Here is a 13,532-nt window from a genome sequence, read left to right as displayed (position 1 = left end):
ACCAATCAGATGTGGACCTGACTACATCAATACAGTAGTCTGACCAATCAGATGTGAACCTGACAACATCAATACAGTAAGTAGCCTGACCAATCAGATGTGGACCTGACAACATCATTACAGTAGCCTGACCAATCAGATGTGGACCTGACTACATCAATACAGTAGTCTGACCAAGCTGGATCACCCTATCAGGTTGTGATGTTAGTCACCTTTATTACTGGAGGTATTGGGTTAGGGTGTGATGTTAGTCATCTTTATTACTGGAGGTATTGGGTTAGGGTGTGATGTTAGTTACCTTTATTACTGGAGGTATTGGGTTAGGGTGTGATGTTAGTCACCTTTATTACTGGAGGTATTGAGTTAGGGTGTGATGTTAGTTACCTTTATTACTGGAGGTATTGGGTTAGGGTGTGATGTTAGTCACCTTTATTACTGGAGGTATTGGGTTAGGGTGTGATGTTAGTCACCTTTATTACTGGAGGTTTTGGGAGTGCGGTGGGAGGTCCAGGAGGAGGGTTCACACCACCCCACCCTGGTGGCTGCAGAGATCCGGAGAAGGTAGATGGTATCAGGCTGAAGGTCACCGAGGAGGTACTGGGTGCTGTTCTGGGCCAGCTCCACAGACAAAACCGTGGCGTCTGTGGCCGTGCGGTAGGAGAGTCGGTAGGCCCAGATGTTACCACGGGACAGTTTGGTGGACAGGGGTTGCCACGACACCTGGATGTCTGTAGGGCTGTGGCTGGTCAGACTGAGCTCCGGGGTACGTAGGGGCACTGAGGGAACAGGAAGAGCGACATCATATACATCATTATATATTAGTCATTTAACAGATTCTTATTTCCAAAGCGACTTTCCAATCAGTGCATCAACTAATCGAGGTAAAACGATCACATAATATGTTTAACATCATTACAAAAGGTAAAAAACCTTCTTCAGAAGAGCCAATATCTGAAGAATAACGCGAGTGAATATGTATATTCAATATAATAAATAGTAATATGATATAATAATATGATAATACATTGACTCACATCGTTCACCTGAATATTACGGCAATATTATCTCAAATGAAGCGATTTAGTGAAAGGAATCATTGAGTCCCTGTCCTCTACGGCTCAACGCAACTCAATTCAAGTATATTTTATTGGTGTGAAAAAAAAAAAAAAAAGTATACAAATTTGTATGGCCTTATACTCACCGTCCTCCAGAGTGTGTTGACAGACTTGGTCAGACATACGGCTAGCTCCCATCGGCATATAGGCCACAATGTAGAAAGAGTAGTTCCAGGCTGGCTCCAAGTCATCTATGATGTAGCTGGTCGTGTCGTTGCCAATCACTGCCTGATACTCCTCATTGTTTAGTCCTGGAACGGACAGGCAGCAGATGAAAAGCATAGGTTTAACGTAACGTGTAAGATGCCTCAAATGTAAGGCTCCCTTTAAAAAAAGAGGAAATACCTCAAATGGGACCTGGTTAAATAAATGAGAAATAAAAACAAATAAAATAGATATAAAAAGACCAGAGATCTTCATAACCCTGTGGTATATAAACAAATTGAATTCACTGTTTGGGTAAACTACCCAGCAAACCAAAATTGGTTCTGGGAACGTTGCTCTTACATTTTGTTTGCGACAGTATGCTCAAAATGTGTGTTATTACATGATCTGGAAACCTAATTAGAACGTTTGGGGAATGTTCTGTGGGTGGCTGTTACAGATGTAGTGCACAACATTATAGTTAGGAGAACTTTCTACGGATATTTCATTTAAAAAAACATTGTTTGAATGTTTTTTTGGGGGGGGATGTTATCCTAACGCTAGATAAAACCTTAACTATAACTTGCAGTCAAAGGGCTACCCACCACCCTTGAAACAGAACTGGAAAATGGCAACATCATTTCGTAGATAATTGTAATTAAGTTGAAAAAATTGTGACTTGTAAAAATGGCTAATTAATTAAAATATTATAAATAAAGGTACAATTTCAAAATCATATCCCATTTTGGGTAATTTCCCCTAGCAACATTATGAGGTTGCCATGTTAAATCTTGGTTACCATTGTTACACACATTCCATTGTCCATGTCTGCAAAAAGAAAGCGCCGGACCGGACCGGACCGGAGGAATCCAAAAACAATGCGAGATAACAAGCTAAATAGCAACAACAACAAAAATATCAGATGCCAGAACAGTATTTTATTTAGTTTTCGGGACCCTTGCATGTTTTGAGATCAGTGTAAGCTAGCAAACGTTGACCTGTCTTTAGTTTAGCGAGCAGGAAAGAGCAATGATGGCCCTTGTAGGCTAAGTACAGCTGCCCAAAGGGCCTTATATTAACCGAGAAGTTCTGTGAGCCAGTGTGCAACAAAAGTAACCAAAGTGAAACTGTGTTTTTGATGCTAAATATCATAACTTTGATTAAAGAAAAAAAAAATGTATGTGCAACTTTTACAAGTTTTGAATCATTCATGCTCATAACACTATATACATAATGTTGCAGTTCAGTTTTCTGGGTCACGGAGCAACACATTTTTGGTAGGTGGCCCTTGGACTATTGCAGGGAATCTTAGCTAATGTTCCGGGAATGTTTCTGGTTTGCTGGGTAGTCTTTTTTCTGTAAACATTGACCTAATGCAGAGCAGAGTCACATTCCCTGTGACATGTCTTTCCTGCCTAAAGGCCTTAAACAGTCCTAACCTGTAAGTTAAAGAAAAACTTTTTGTTTACATTTGTCTGTATCCACTTTTTAAGTGTTTTTTTTTTTAGCAACTGTCAGCAATTATTGTTGTTTAAAATGTCAGTTAACTAATGTTTCTAGATTATCTTCTGATTTAAAAACATTATTTGTGTGGAGGTGCTGACTAATGCATCACGTTTCGGCATCACTGTGCCTTCTTCAGGTTCTCATTGTGGACCCTGAGGAAGGCACAGTGATGTCGAAATGTTGGTAAATACCCATTAAATTGCTGGGAGTTTATATATGGAGTGTGTGACTTTCTTTATTTTGATAGTTTGTAGATTTTATCTTCTAACATTACAAGTGTTTGGAGGTCTGTTTGGTCTGGAATAGTAGACAGAGTAAGTCCTATTTCAAAACCATTATATCAGGCTTTAAAGAAAATGGTGTCCTGTCCCTTTAAGAGCGAGAGCGGTGTGGTTGAGAAGGTTGAGGGTGGACAATGGCGCGCCGTAGCTGTTGTTATTTTGGAGCGTAGGCCATTCTTCCTGCTTAAACCTCGACCTCGCCGTGGCGACAACAGATGGCCTCCAAGGAAAGCTGGTCACACATTAGACTACTAGAGCCGTAGAGGTTAGAGCCCTGCCTGCCTCCATAGTCTATTGAGGTGGACTGGACTCACTCCTTTCAATACCTTCATTGTGAAGTTCAACAAACTTCAACCACAATTTGCAACAGTTCTCAGTGACTTTTGGCGCCTGTAACATAAATTGGTACAAAATATATATATTTTTTTTATAAAATTATTTTCTGGACAGAAAAGATGAATGTATGAAGAAAAAATACATTTTCCACGCCTCTGTTATTCTCGCCAGTGATTTCTTTAGAACGCCCACATATCAAACAGTATTTGAATTGTCATCGTGTTTTAACCAGAAAGTCCCTTCCGATAAATCATCTCTTTTCCTAGAGGGATCCGATAGCTGCGGCTTGTAGACATTCCTTTTGTCATCTATCCTTGTAAGACGACATGTTTATTTCTCCCTCTCCCTGTCTTTAATCCTGCCTTCAGGATTCATGTCGCGTACAGAGTATGTGATGACTTATGTCAGCATTATACAGATGTAGGATCTTAATTTGATCACTATTTTGTTGCTGAGAATTTTCCTGCACGGCAGGAAATGCAAACTTGCAATGTTTTTGAGGTTTAAAAAGGCTTCTAAAGTTTGTAATTTCCACTTTGAAACGTCAGACTTGATTTGCCCTCATGAAATATATTTCAACCCTTTCCAAAAATGTCCATTAATTAGAATCCACATAATAATAATTCCTGCTGCTGCAGGATTATTTTCCTGCTGTAGCAAACTTGCTCAAATTAAGATCCTACATCTGTAATAAGGACATTATTAAGGCTCATACAAGCTTATAACAAGTCATTTACCCTCAGCTTTCATGTAGTGTACAGAGTAAGCAATGACTTTGTCAGCGTTGTAGATGGGTCTCTCCCAGGCAAGTAGGATGGCTGAGGAGGAGATGGTTTCAGCGTGGATGTTCCTGGGCGCGCTGGGCCGGTCCTCAGACATCACCACGATGAGGCGTGCCAGGGACAGAACGCTGCCCTGCTCATTCTCCGCCACACACTGGTAGATGGCATCATCCTCCGGGATGATCTGAGTGATCACCAGTTTACTGTGGAGGGAAACACAGAATTAGTGAACATCGAGTAAAATCAGGAAATGGGGGGGTTCTCCCAATTCCCTTTTATAAAGTTTTTATTATGTAGACATTGTGATTAGATTTCCGCAAATTTATTGTAGGGCACTATTACTACAATCTGTTCTTGTTATACTGAAACTGTGAAGTTTTCTAATCCAAAAGAAAATGAAACAGCTAAATCTATTTTGATTTGTTTAGGGATAAGTGGTGAATTGTCTAATAAGTTTAATAAGGTGGAATACGTTAAGGTTCTACCTGTTGTACATCTTGATCCTGCCGTTCAAGTGCACCTCCTCTCCATTTTTCAGCCAGGTGATGCGAGGTGGGGGCACACCCTGAGCCTGGCACATGAAGCGGGCAGTGCCAGCCCTGGGACGAGTCTGGCTCTCTGGCCTCTCCACCATGGACGGAGGCTCTGGAGGGACATAACAACGGGTAGATGAGGTTAGTTTCCCCTTCAACAGGTAGATGAGGTTAGTTTCCATCTTTAACGGGTAAATGAGGTTAGCTTCCCTCTTTAACAGGTAGATGAGGTTAGTTTCCCTCTTTAACTGGTAGATGAGGTTAGTTTCCCTCTTTAACTGGTAGATGAGGTTAGTTTCCCTCTTCAACAGGTAGATGAGGTTAGTTTCCCTCTTCAACAGGTAGATGAGGTTAGTTTCCCTCTTTAACTGGTAGATGAGGTTAGTTTCCCTCTTTAACAGGTAGATGAGGTTAGTTTCCCTCTTTAACTGGTAGATGAGGTTAGTTTCCCTCTTTAACTGGTAGATGAGGTTAGTTTCCCTCTTCAACAGGTAGATGAGGTTAGTTTCCCTCTTTAACTGGTAGATGAGGTTAGTTTCCCTCTTTAACAGGTAGATGAGGTTAGTTTCCATCTTTAACAGGTAGATGAGGTTAGTTTCCCTCTTTAACAGGTAGATGAGGTTAGTTTCCCTCTTTAACAGGTAGATGAGGTTAGTTTCCATCTGTAACTGGTAGATGAGGTTAGTTTCCATCTTTAACAGGTAGATGAGGTTAGTTTCCCTCTTTAACAGGTAGATGAGGTTAGTTTCCATCTTTAACAGGTAGATGAGGTTAGTTTCCCCTTTAACAGGTAGATGAGGTTAGTTTCCCCTTTACATTATAAAGCTCTTTGAGCGTCTGAAAAAAACACTATTCAATTCCATCCAAAAGATACACGGATGATGGTTGAGGTCAAAGACAATATAACAGTTCGATCTCTGTGGTTCCAGTACTTTACATTGTTGTCTGAAAACACATACAGTGGGGTAAAAAAAGTATTTAGTCAGCCACCAATTGTGCAAGTTCTCCCACTTAAAAATATGAGAGAGGCCTGTAATTTTCATCATTATTATTATTTTCCAACATAATTTGCAAATAAATTCATTAAAAATACTAGAATGTGATTTTCTGGATTTTTTTTCTACATTTTGTCTGTCATAGTTGAAGTGTACCTATGATGAAAATTACAGGCCTCTCTCATCTTTTTAAGTGGGAGAACTTGCACAATTGGTGGCTGACTAAATACTTTTTTGCCCCACTGTATATTGGAGCAATGAATACGGGCATAAGATTCTGGAATCGGAGACACAGATTTAAGACAATCCTGGACAACAACAACAAAAAAACACTTTCAATGAAGATTATCGACTGAACAGGCTTCTTCTGTTGTGCAGGAAGGAAATGTACCCCAAGTATTGTACCCACCGAGCACGGTGAGGTTGGCAGCAGCGTTGGTGTAGTTACGAGTTCCTGGTGTGGAGGCTCTACAGATGTAGACTCCGTTGTGCTGAGGCTTCACATTACTGATCAAGAGGTTCCCACTGACAGAAAAACACATCAAACTTGACGCATTTCAAACACACTTTTACCATTAAAACAAAACACCGTAGTGAAAACAAAAGAACATAAAACACAACAGATGTCTTAAATAATACTAATACAACCACTGATTTAAAAGGCCAAGCTATATAGGACGTTGATTAAAGGTACAGTCGGCCACGAACGAAGTAAACAGCAGTATTGGGGGCGAACGTCAGATCATTTATTCTCAGTTTAAGCGTGATTCAAAAACCATCCATGGTGTTTGTCTGTCTTACCTGCCCAGCACCCTGGCATTGTACACGTCAATGGGTTTACTGTCGGCTCGGCTCCAGGATATGATGGGTCTGGGGTTGCCCGTAGCGATACACTCCAGAACCACAGTGTGGTGGAGGGACACCGTCACATTCTGGGGGCCCGCTACGATCCGGGGCGTCTGACGAGGCTTAGGGCCAACACCTGAAACAGACAGGAAGACCAAGACACATGTCAAGTAAGCATTAAAGCAATAAACAACGTTTCTATGTACATTAATGGAAATATACCAGGAAGTGGAGACGTGATACAGCTGTCCATAGGATAAATACACAGATAGCTTCTTTTATTGAATAAATGTTTTTGTTGACAGTTCTTATTCTCAATTACCTGGTTTGATAACGGAGAGCGTTGCCTCGCTGCTGTTGACGCGGTTGCCGATATTGGTGGCCACACAGCGGTACTTCCCAGCATCCTCTAGCTGGACGTTGTGGATCTGGAGAACTCCGTTGGGCAGGACTGTGATTCTAGAGAGACACGGTATAGTCAGTGATAGTTAGGACCAGGACCTGATAGAACAGTATAAACACAAACCCCCCCCCCCCCCAAAAAAAGCGATGAGATTGAAGTAAACTCAAGAGACAAATGCGGTCTTGTATATTGAATTGTACCCTAACATAAACACACATATTAATACCATACTAGTCTGATTTTAAGAATATTTTAAAAACTATACAGCTATGAGTGGAATGACAAATGCTTCTTGACCACAACTCGTGGTCAAGGTAAGCATGGTCCAGCTGCAGACCCTAAACATCACTTGTAAGAACCTTTTACATTAAAACACATTATATTCATATATACTGTACCTGTCTGTCTCCAGCGGTAGTGTGCTTTGGTCTAGCTCCCAGGTCACGCTGGCAGGAGGGTTAGAGGTCACCTGACAGGTGAACCTGGCCACGGAACCCTCAGTCACCTCCAAAAGCACAGGGTGCACCACGAACGGTGAGATATCTGGAGCACACAATGAAAGACCAATTAGCTATGGGACACAACACACAGTCTGGCCAAAGGAAGCAGTGGTCACTCTGTTTGGTATTGACTCTCCACAACACACAGTCTGGCCAAAGGAAGCAGTGGTCACTCTGTTTGGTATTGACTCTCCACAACACACAGTCTGGCCAAAGGAAGCAGTGGTCACTCTGTTTGGTATTGACTCTCCACAACACACAGTCTGGCCAAAGGAAGCAGTGGTCACTCTGTTTGGTATTGACTCTCCACAACACACAGTCTGGCCAAAGGAAGCAGTGGTCACTGTTTGGTATTGACTCTCCACAACACACAGTCTGGCCAAAGGAAGCAGTGGTCACTCTGTTTGGTATTGACTCTCCACAACACACAGTCTGGCCAAAGGAAGCAGTGGTCACTCTGTTTGGTATTGACTCTCCACAACACACAGTCTGGCCAAAGGAAGCAGTGGTCACTGTTTGGTATTGACTCTCCACAACACACAGTCTGGCCAAAGGAAGCAGTGGTCACTCTGTTTGGTATTGACTCTCCACAACACACAGTCTGGCCAAAGGAAGCAGTGTTCACTCAACTTAAGACTCAATGTATTTCTGCCCACGAGTCTCAATGTTCTAAACTGCCTTTAGAACACACAGACAGACTGCCCTTAGAACACACAGACTGCCCTCAGAACACACAGACTGCCCTCAGAACACACAGACTGCCCTCAGAACACACAGACTGCCCTCAGAACACAGACTGCCTTTAGAACACACAGACTGCCCTCAGAACACACAGACTGCCCTCAGAACACACAGACTGCCCTCAGAACACACAGACTGCCCTCAGAACACACAGACTGCCTTTAGAACACACAGACTGCCCTCAGAACACACAGACTGCCTTTAGAACACACAGACTGCCTTTAGAACACACAGACTGCCTTTATAACACACAGACTGCCCTCAGAACACACAGACTGCCCTCAGAACACACAGACTGCCCTCAGAACTCACAGACTGCCCTCAGAACACACAGACCGCCCTCAGAACACACCGACCGCCCTTAGAACACACCGACCGCCCTCAGAACACACCGACTGCCCTCAGAACACACCGAATGCCCTCAGAACACATCGACTACCCTCAGAACACACCGACTGCCCTCAGAACACACCGACTGCCCTCAGAACACACAGACTGCCCTCAGAACACACAGACTGCCCTCAGAACACACAGACTGCCCTCAGAACACACCGACTGCCCTCAGAACACACAGACTGCCCTCAGAACACACAGACTGCCCTCAGAACACACAGACTGCCCTCAGAACACACAGACTGCCCTCAGAACACACAGACTGCCCTCAGAACACACATAGAATAACCAGGGAGTTCATGAGTTCTAGATGCAAATTGGTGCAACATATTCAAATGAATTTATTTACTTGACCATTAAGTCCAGGTGAGGCAGTTAATAACAAATGGCTGCCTGGATGGTCTGTAGGACCCCAACCATTTAAAAACGTTTCTCTGATGAACTTGTTATCAAGTGTTTCACAAAACGTCTGCATTGATTTCAACAACTTTGCTTGGGAATTTGAATATTCACCTTTCAATCTAATAGTTTGAAGATATAAGGTCAAGTCTTGTCAAATCCTGACGTTGATAAATGTGATCTGAACCCACGAGGGAGTTTAATACAGCCCAGCCACCACGCTCTTGTCTTTGAGCCAATCATCTGTGCAGCTGGTCAGCTGGCCGGATCAATAGAACAATCAATAGATCAATGGGAGAATGGCATTGAATGATGATTAGGTCATAAATTAACACGAATCAATGGGCTGGCTCTCAGGAGATAGGGCTTTAAGACTGCAGATAGATGAAGAAGGAGGAGGCGGAGGAAGAGGAGGAAGACGAGGAGGAGGAGGAATATAAATAATAAAAGTATGATAATGAATCATCACAGAGATCTTCAATAACGAACACTAGAAGGTTATGTCTGCCTGACCATTGAGTATGTAATACAAACACAATGTGTCATTGGAAACAACAGAAACTAACGTCGTGTCCATTTTAGTCAGGATGGCTGAGTGATGAGCTCAGTGATGTTAACTAGGAATCTTTCCATAAGCATACCCTAAAACTCACACAAATCCACTGGAAACATATAGGTAGGTACCAGATCAATGTTTACCCTTCAATATGTGTGTTTTTAGTGATAACACATCTGACCTCTCTCAGTCACATGACCAGGCCAATACCATGTTAAAGACCCCAGTCACAGGACCAGGCCAATACCATGTTAAAGACCCCAGTCACAGGACCAGGACAAAACCATGTTAAAGACCCCAGTCACAGGACCAGGACAATACCATGTTAAAGACCCCAGTCACAGGACCAGATCAATACCATGTTAAAGACCCCAGTCACAGGACCAGATCAATACCATGTTAAAGACCCCAGTCACAGGACCAGATCAATACCATGTTAAAGACCCCAGTCACAGGACCAGGCCAATACCATGTTAAAGACCCCAGTCACAGGACCAGATCAATACCATGTTAAAGACCCCAAGCAGATTTGAATAAAAAATATTTCCTATTTAATTTGAAGCCTAATAAGAACAATATTGTACACAAATAAAAGCTAAACCTAATGTTGAGAAGGTCATCCTTGCCCTGGATTGGAGAGAACAGCAATCAAATGGCTGCCTTCCCCATTGCATATGATATTCACCTAAATATCTTATTAAAAAAATGTTAAGGGCCTCCTGAGTGGTGTAGCGGTCTAAGGTACTGCATCGCAGTGCTTGAGGCGTCACTACAGACCTGGGTTCAATCCCAGGCTGTGTCACAACCAAAACCGGGAGGGTTTTGCCAGGAGGGGCTTTACTTGGCTCATCGTGCTCTACTGACTCCTTGTGGCGGGCCGGGCGCCTGCAAGCTGACCTCGGCCATCAGTTGAGCGATGTTTCCTCCGACACATTGGTGCAGCCAGGTTCCGGGTTAAGAAACACGGCTTGGCGGGTCATGTTTCGGAGGACGCATGACTCGACCTTCGCGTCTCCCGAGCACGTTGGGGAGTTGCAGCGATGAGACAAGATCGAAATTGGGAAGAAAAAGGGGGGATTGTAAAAATATTAAATTTAAAAAAATATTTTTTTGTAACATGAGAAACATCTTGATAACAATGGCACCATGGAATGTAGGCCTAGGTCCTCACCACCCAGAGCCAACTACCCTGGGCCCTGCTAAGATGATCTAAATGCCCACCCATAGATAAGAGGCCAGGCCATCCTCTCTGGTGGGGGTTTCTGCCGGTGGTCGGGGTCAGCCATGTTGGGGGGGGTGTGGCCCGGGCAGCAGACTACTCCACTAATATGGTCAGCCCAGTCTAGCTTTGTCGTAAACAGCAGATCAATGGACAGGTCAGACTGCACAAAGGTTCCCTTAAAGGAGGTCAGGGTTCAAACCCAGCCCCCCATGTCCATCCAATTTCAGCCCAAATTGGTGGGGGGAGACCTGGTCGGATCGAAGACTGTTATCGGTCTGGTCAGCTATTGTCTACCCCCCCAAAAAAAAAAAAAAAAGAGACTTAGTTTTTTTGTTAGTTGTTTTGTTTTAGAATATGAAACAATGTTGCTGTAGTATGATTGTAAAGATGCGGGTGTAGTGTGATGTCATAGAGCACGTTGCTCTATGACATCAGTGGTAGAACACGACTGTTATCAAACTGAAATCAGACATAATAATAAACATCACAGAACTCTCGTAGCTTTCCTTTCCTGAGCATTTTTTTCTTCTTCAGATGTTTGATAATACAACCTAGTCACCCGCATGACAGATCGGGCCTAGTCTATACATACATAGAACAATAGAGTTGCCCTTGACAATGATAGTGAGTGTGGGAGAGGTCAGCGACTAGAGAGCCACTGAAAGGACCAACGGACTAGTGAAAGGACAGAGGACAGCAGGACAGGGCAACCCCCAGACCCAGCACAGAGCTCAGAGCAGGCTAGGCCGGGCGGTGACATCACAAAGACTTTCCCATGCAACCCTTGACCTCTCTGGGCCTCTGGGAATGATGGGGAGCAGCAGAGAGAAAGAGAGATGCCCCTCCTCCAACCTCTGCCTCCCCAGCCTCCATACAGCTGGCCAAAACCTTTAACCCTTTAGGAGCCACACTCATCATTGCCAGATCTAACAACTATTATCAAAACTTACAATAAACTAAGCAACATCGATATTGGTGTTGCTTTTGATAAACAAAGAATATATAGCTGGAATACAGCTGTCCTGTCCACTGAGATGTGGACACAACTAATGCCCTGCAACAGAGTCTTTTCTTTAGGGCCAGTCAGGAACTGTCAGGAACCGTCAGGGCCAGTAAGGAACTCAGGAACCGTCAGGGCCAGTAAGGAACTGTCAGGAACCGTCAGGGCCAGTAAGGAACTGTCAGGAACCGTCAGGGCCAGTAAGGAACTGTCAGGAACAGTCAGGGCCAGTAAGGAACTGTCAGGAACAGTCAGGGCCAGTAAGGAACTGTCAGGGCCAGTCAGGAACAGTCAGGGCCAGTCAGGAACAGTCAGGGCCAGTAAGGAACCGTCAGGGCCAGTCAGGAACAGTCAGGGCCAGTCAGGAACAGTCAGGGCCAGTAAGGAACAGTCAGGAACAGTCAGGAACAGTCAGGAACCGTCAGGGCCAGTAAGGAACAGTCAAGGCAGGCCAGACAAAGGACTAAAAGTGACAGACAATCACAGAGAGAGAGAGAGCACTGGTCTCCACTGACAATGAACCAACACAAGAACACGGCAGACTGACTGATCCCATTTTCCAGGAAATGGTGTGTGTGTGTGTGTGTGTGTGTGTGTGTGTGTGTGTGTGTGTGCGCGCTTCCATATTACTTTTCCTAAATCACACATATAACCTGTTAACCTGAGTATTTAATTATCTTTCAGACTGTCCATCAGTACTTAATTGATGTTTAAAAAAAACTTTGAAAGAAGTCTATAACTCCACAAGAATATTTTACCACCAATAAGGAGAGGCCTGTCCACTTCCTAAAAACACTGGACAACTTCTAATGACAGGCAAAACTTTACTGAGGACTTTTCTCAATTACGTGTTTGTGTGTGTCATTACAAATGTTGTTGTTGTTGTTGTTGTTGTTCTATAGCATTCTACATACAACCTGCAACGATGTGTTTGTGTGTGTCATTACAAATGTTGTTGTTGTTGTTGTTGTTCTATAGCATTCTACATACAACCTGCAACGATGTGTTTGTGTGTGTCATTACAAATGTTGTTGTTGTTGTTGTTGTTCTATAGCATTCTACATACAACCTGCGACGATGTGTTTGATATACCTGTTAAGAGGTATACACAATGCTTTCCAGTGACACATTGTATTTGCCTCATGCTCCATACTTACTTGTGATAGTCAGTCGGGATCTCTGGCTTAATATGGCTCCATATCTATTCTGAGAGAGGCATTGATAGAACCCTTTGTCTGACTCCTCTCCGTCTCTCCTGACCTCAGGTATGTACAGTGATCCGTTGGACAGGATTTGTAGCCGTTCGCTTTCCTCTACCCTGACTCCATTCCTCAGCCATCTGATGGTGATGGGAGGCTGTCCGTGGGCCACACAGTCCAGGGTCACTGGATCCCTGGTTATTACTACAACATCACTGGGTTCTGTGATGAAGGAGAGCTCACTGAAACAAAAAACACCTGGGAAATGGAAAGGAGAGGGGACCGTTAACGAGATGGAAGGAGGAGGAAGGATGGAGAAATGGATGGATGGAGAGGAAGGCATTCATATGTTAGGTCTGTCCTGTCAGATCTGGGGGACTCTATTGGGCACTTATGTATTGCACAATACTTGCATGGTTACCATAGCAGTGTATTATAGCAGTGTATAGCTTTTAGTGTAAAATTCTCGACCGTTTCATGTATTTCCTGATAAATACATTACAAATAGAAAGAAAAATAAATAACTCTGATACAGTGTATAGCCTAGTTATTGCTCAGGTTACTTGGTACACAATACAGTG

The 13,532-nt window shown here is 43.4% G+C and overlaps 1 protein-coding gene across 1 annotated transcript in view; it reads right to left on the bottom strand.

Annotated features, from left to right (window-relative positions):
• LOC139378565 (protogenin B-like) overlaps positions 1-13,532 on the bottom strand; it is a 49,453-nt gene that overhangs the window by 35,409 nt on the left and 512 nt on the right. The window contains exons 2-10 of the mRNA XM_071120856.1: positions 12,910-13,209; positions 7,340-7,484; positions 6,861-6,997; positions 6,494-6,674; positions 6,102-6,217; positions 4,650-4,809; positions 4,120-4,367; positions 1,202-1,366; positions 471-776 (exon numbers count right to left, since the gene is read on the bottom strand). Of these exons, the coding sequence (XP_070976957.1) occupies positions 471-776; positions 1,202-1,366; positions 4,120-4,367; positions 4,650-4,809; positions 6,102-6,217; positions 6,494-6,674; positions 6,861-6,997; positions 7,340-7,484; positions 12,910-13,209 (1,758 nt within the window). The remainder of the gene's footprint in view (positions 1-470; positions 777-1,201; positions 1,367-4,119; positions 4,368-4,649; positions 4,810-6,101; positions 6,218-6,493; positions 6,675-6,860; positions 6,998-7,339; positions 7,485-12,909; positions 13,210-13,532) is intronic.

Source organism: Oncorhynchus clarkii, chromosome 2, assembly GCF_045791955.1.
Source record: "Oncorhynchus clarkii lewisi isolate Uvic-CL-2024 chromosome 2, UVic_Ocla_1.0, whole genome shotgun sequence".
Classification (NCBI taxonomy): Eukaryota; Metazoa; Chordata; class Actinopteri; order Salmoniformes; family Salmonidae; genus Oncorhynchus; species Oncorhynchus clarkii.
This window is presented reverse-complemented; position numbering and strand designations above follow the sequence as displayed.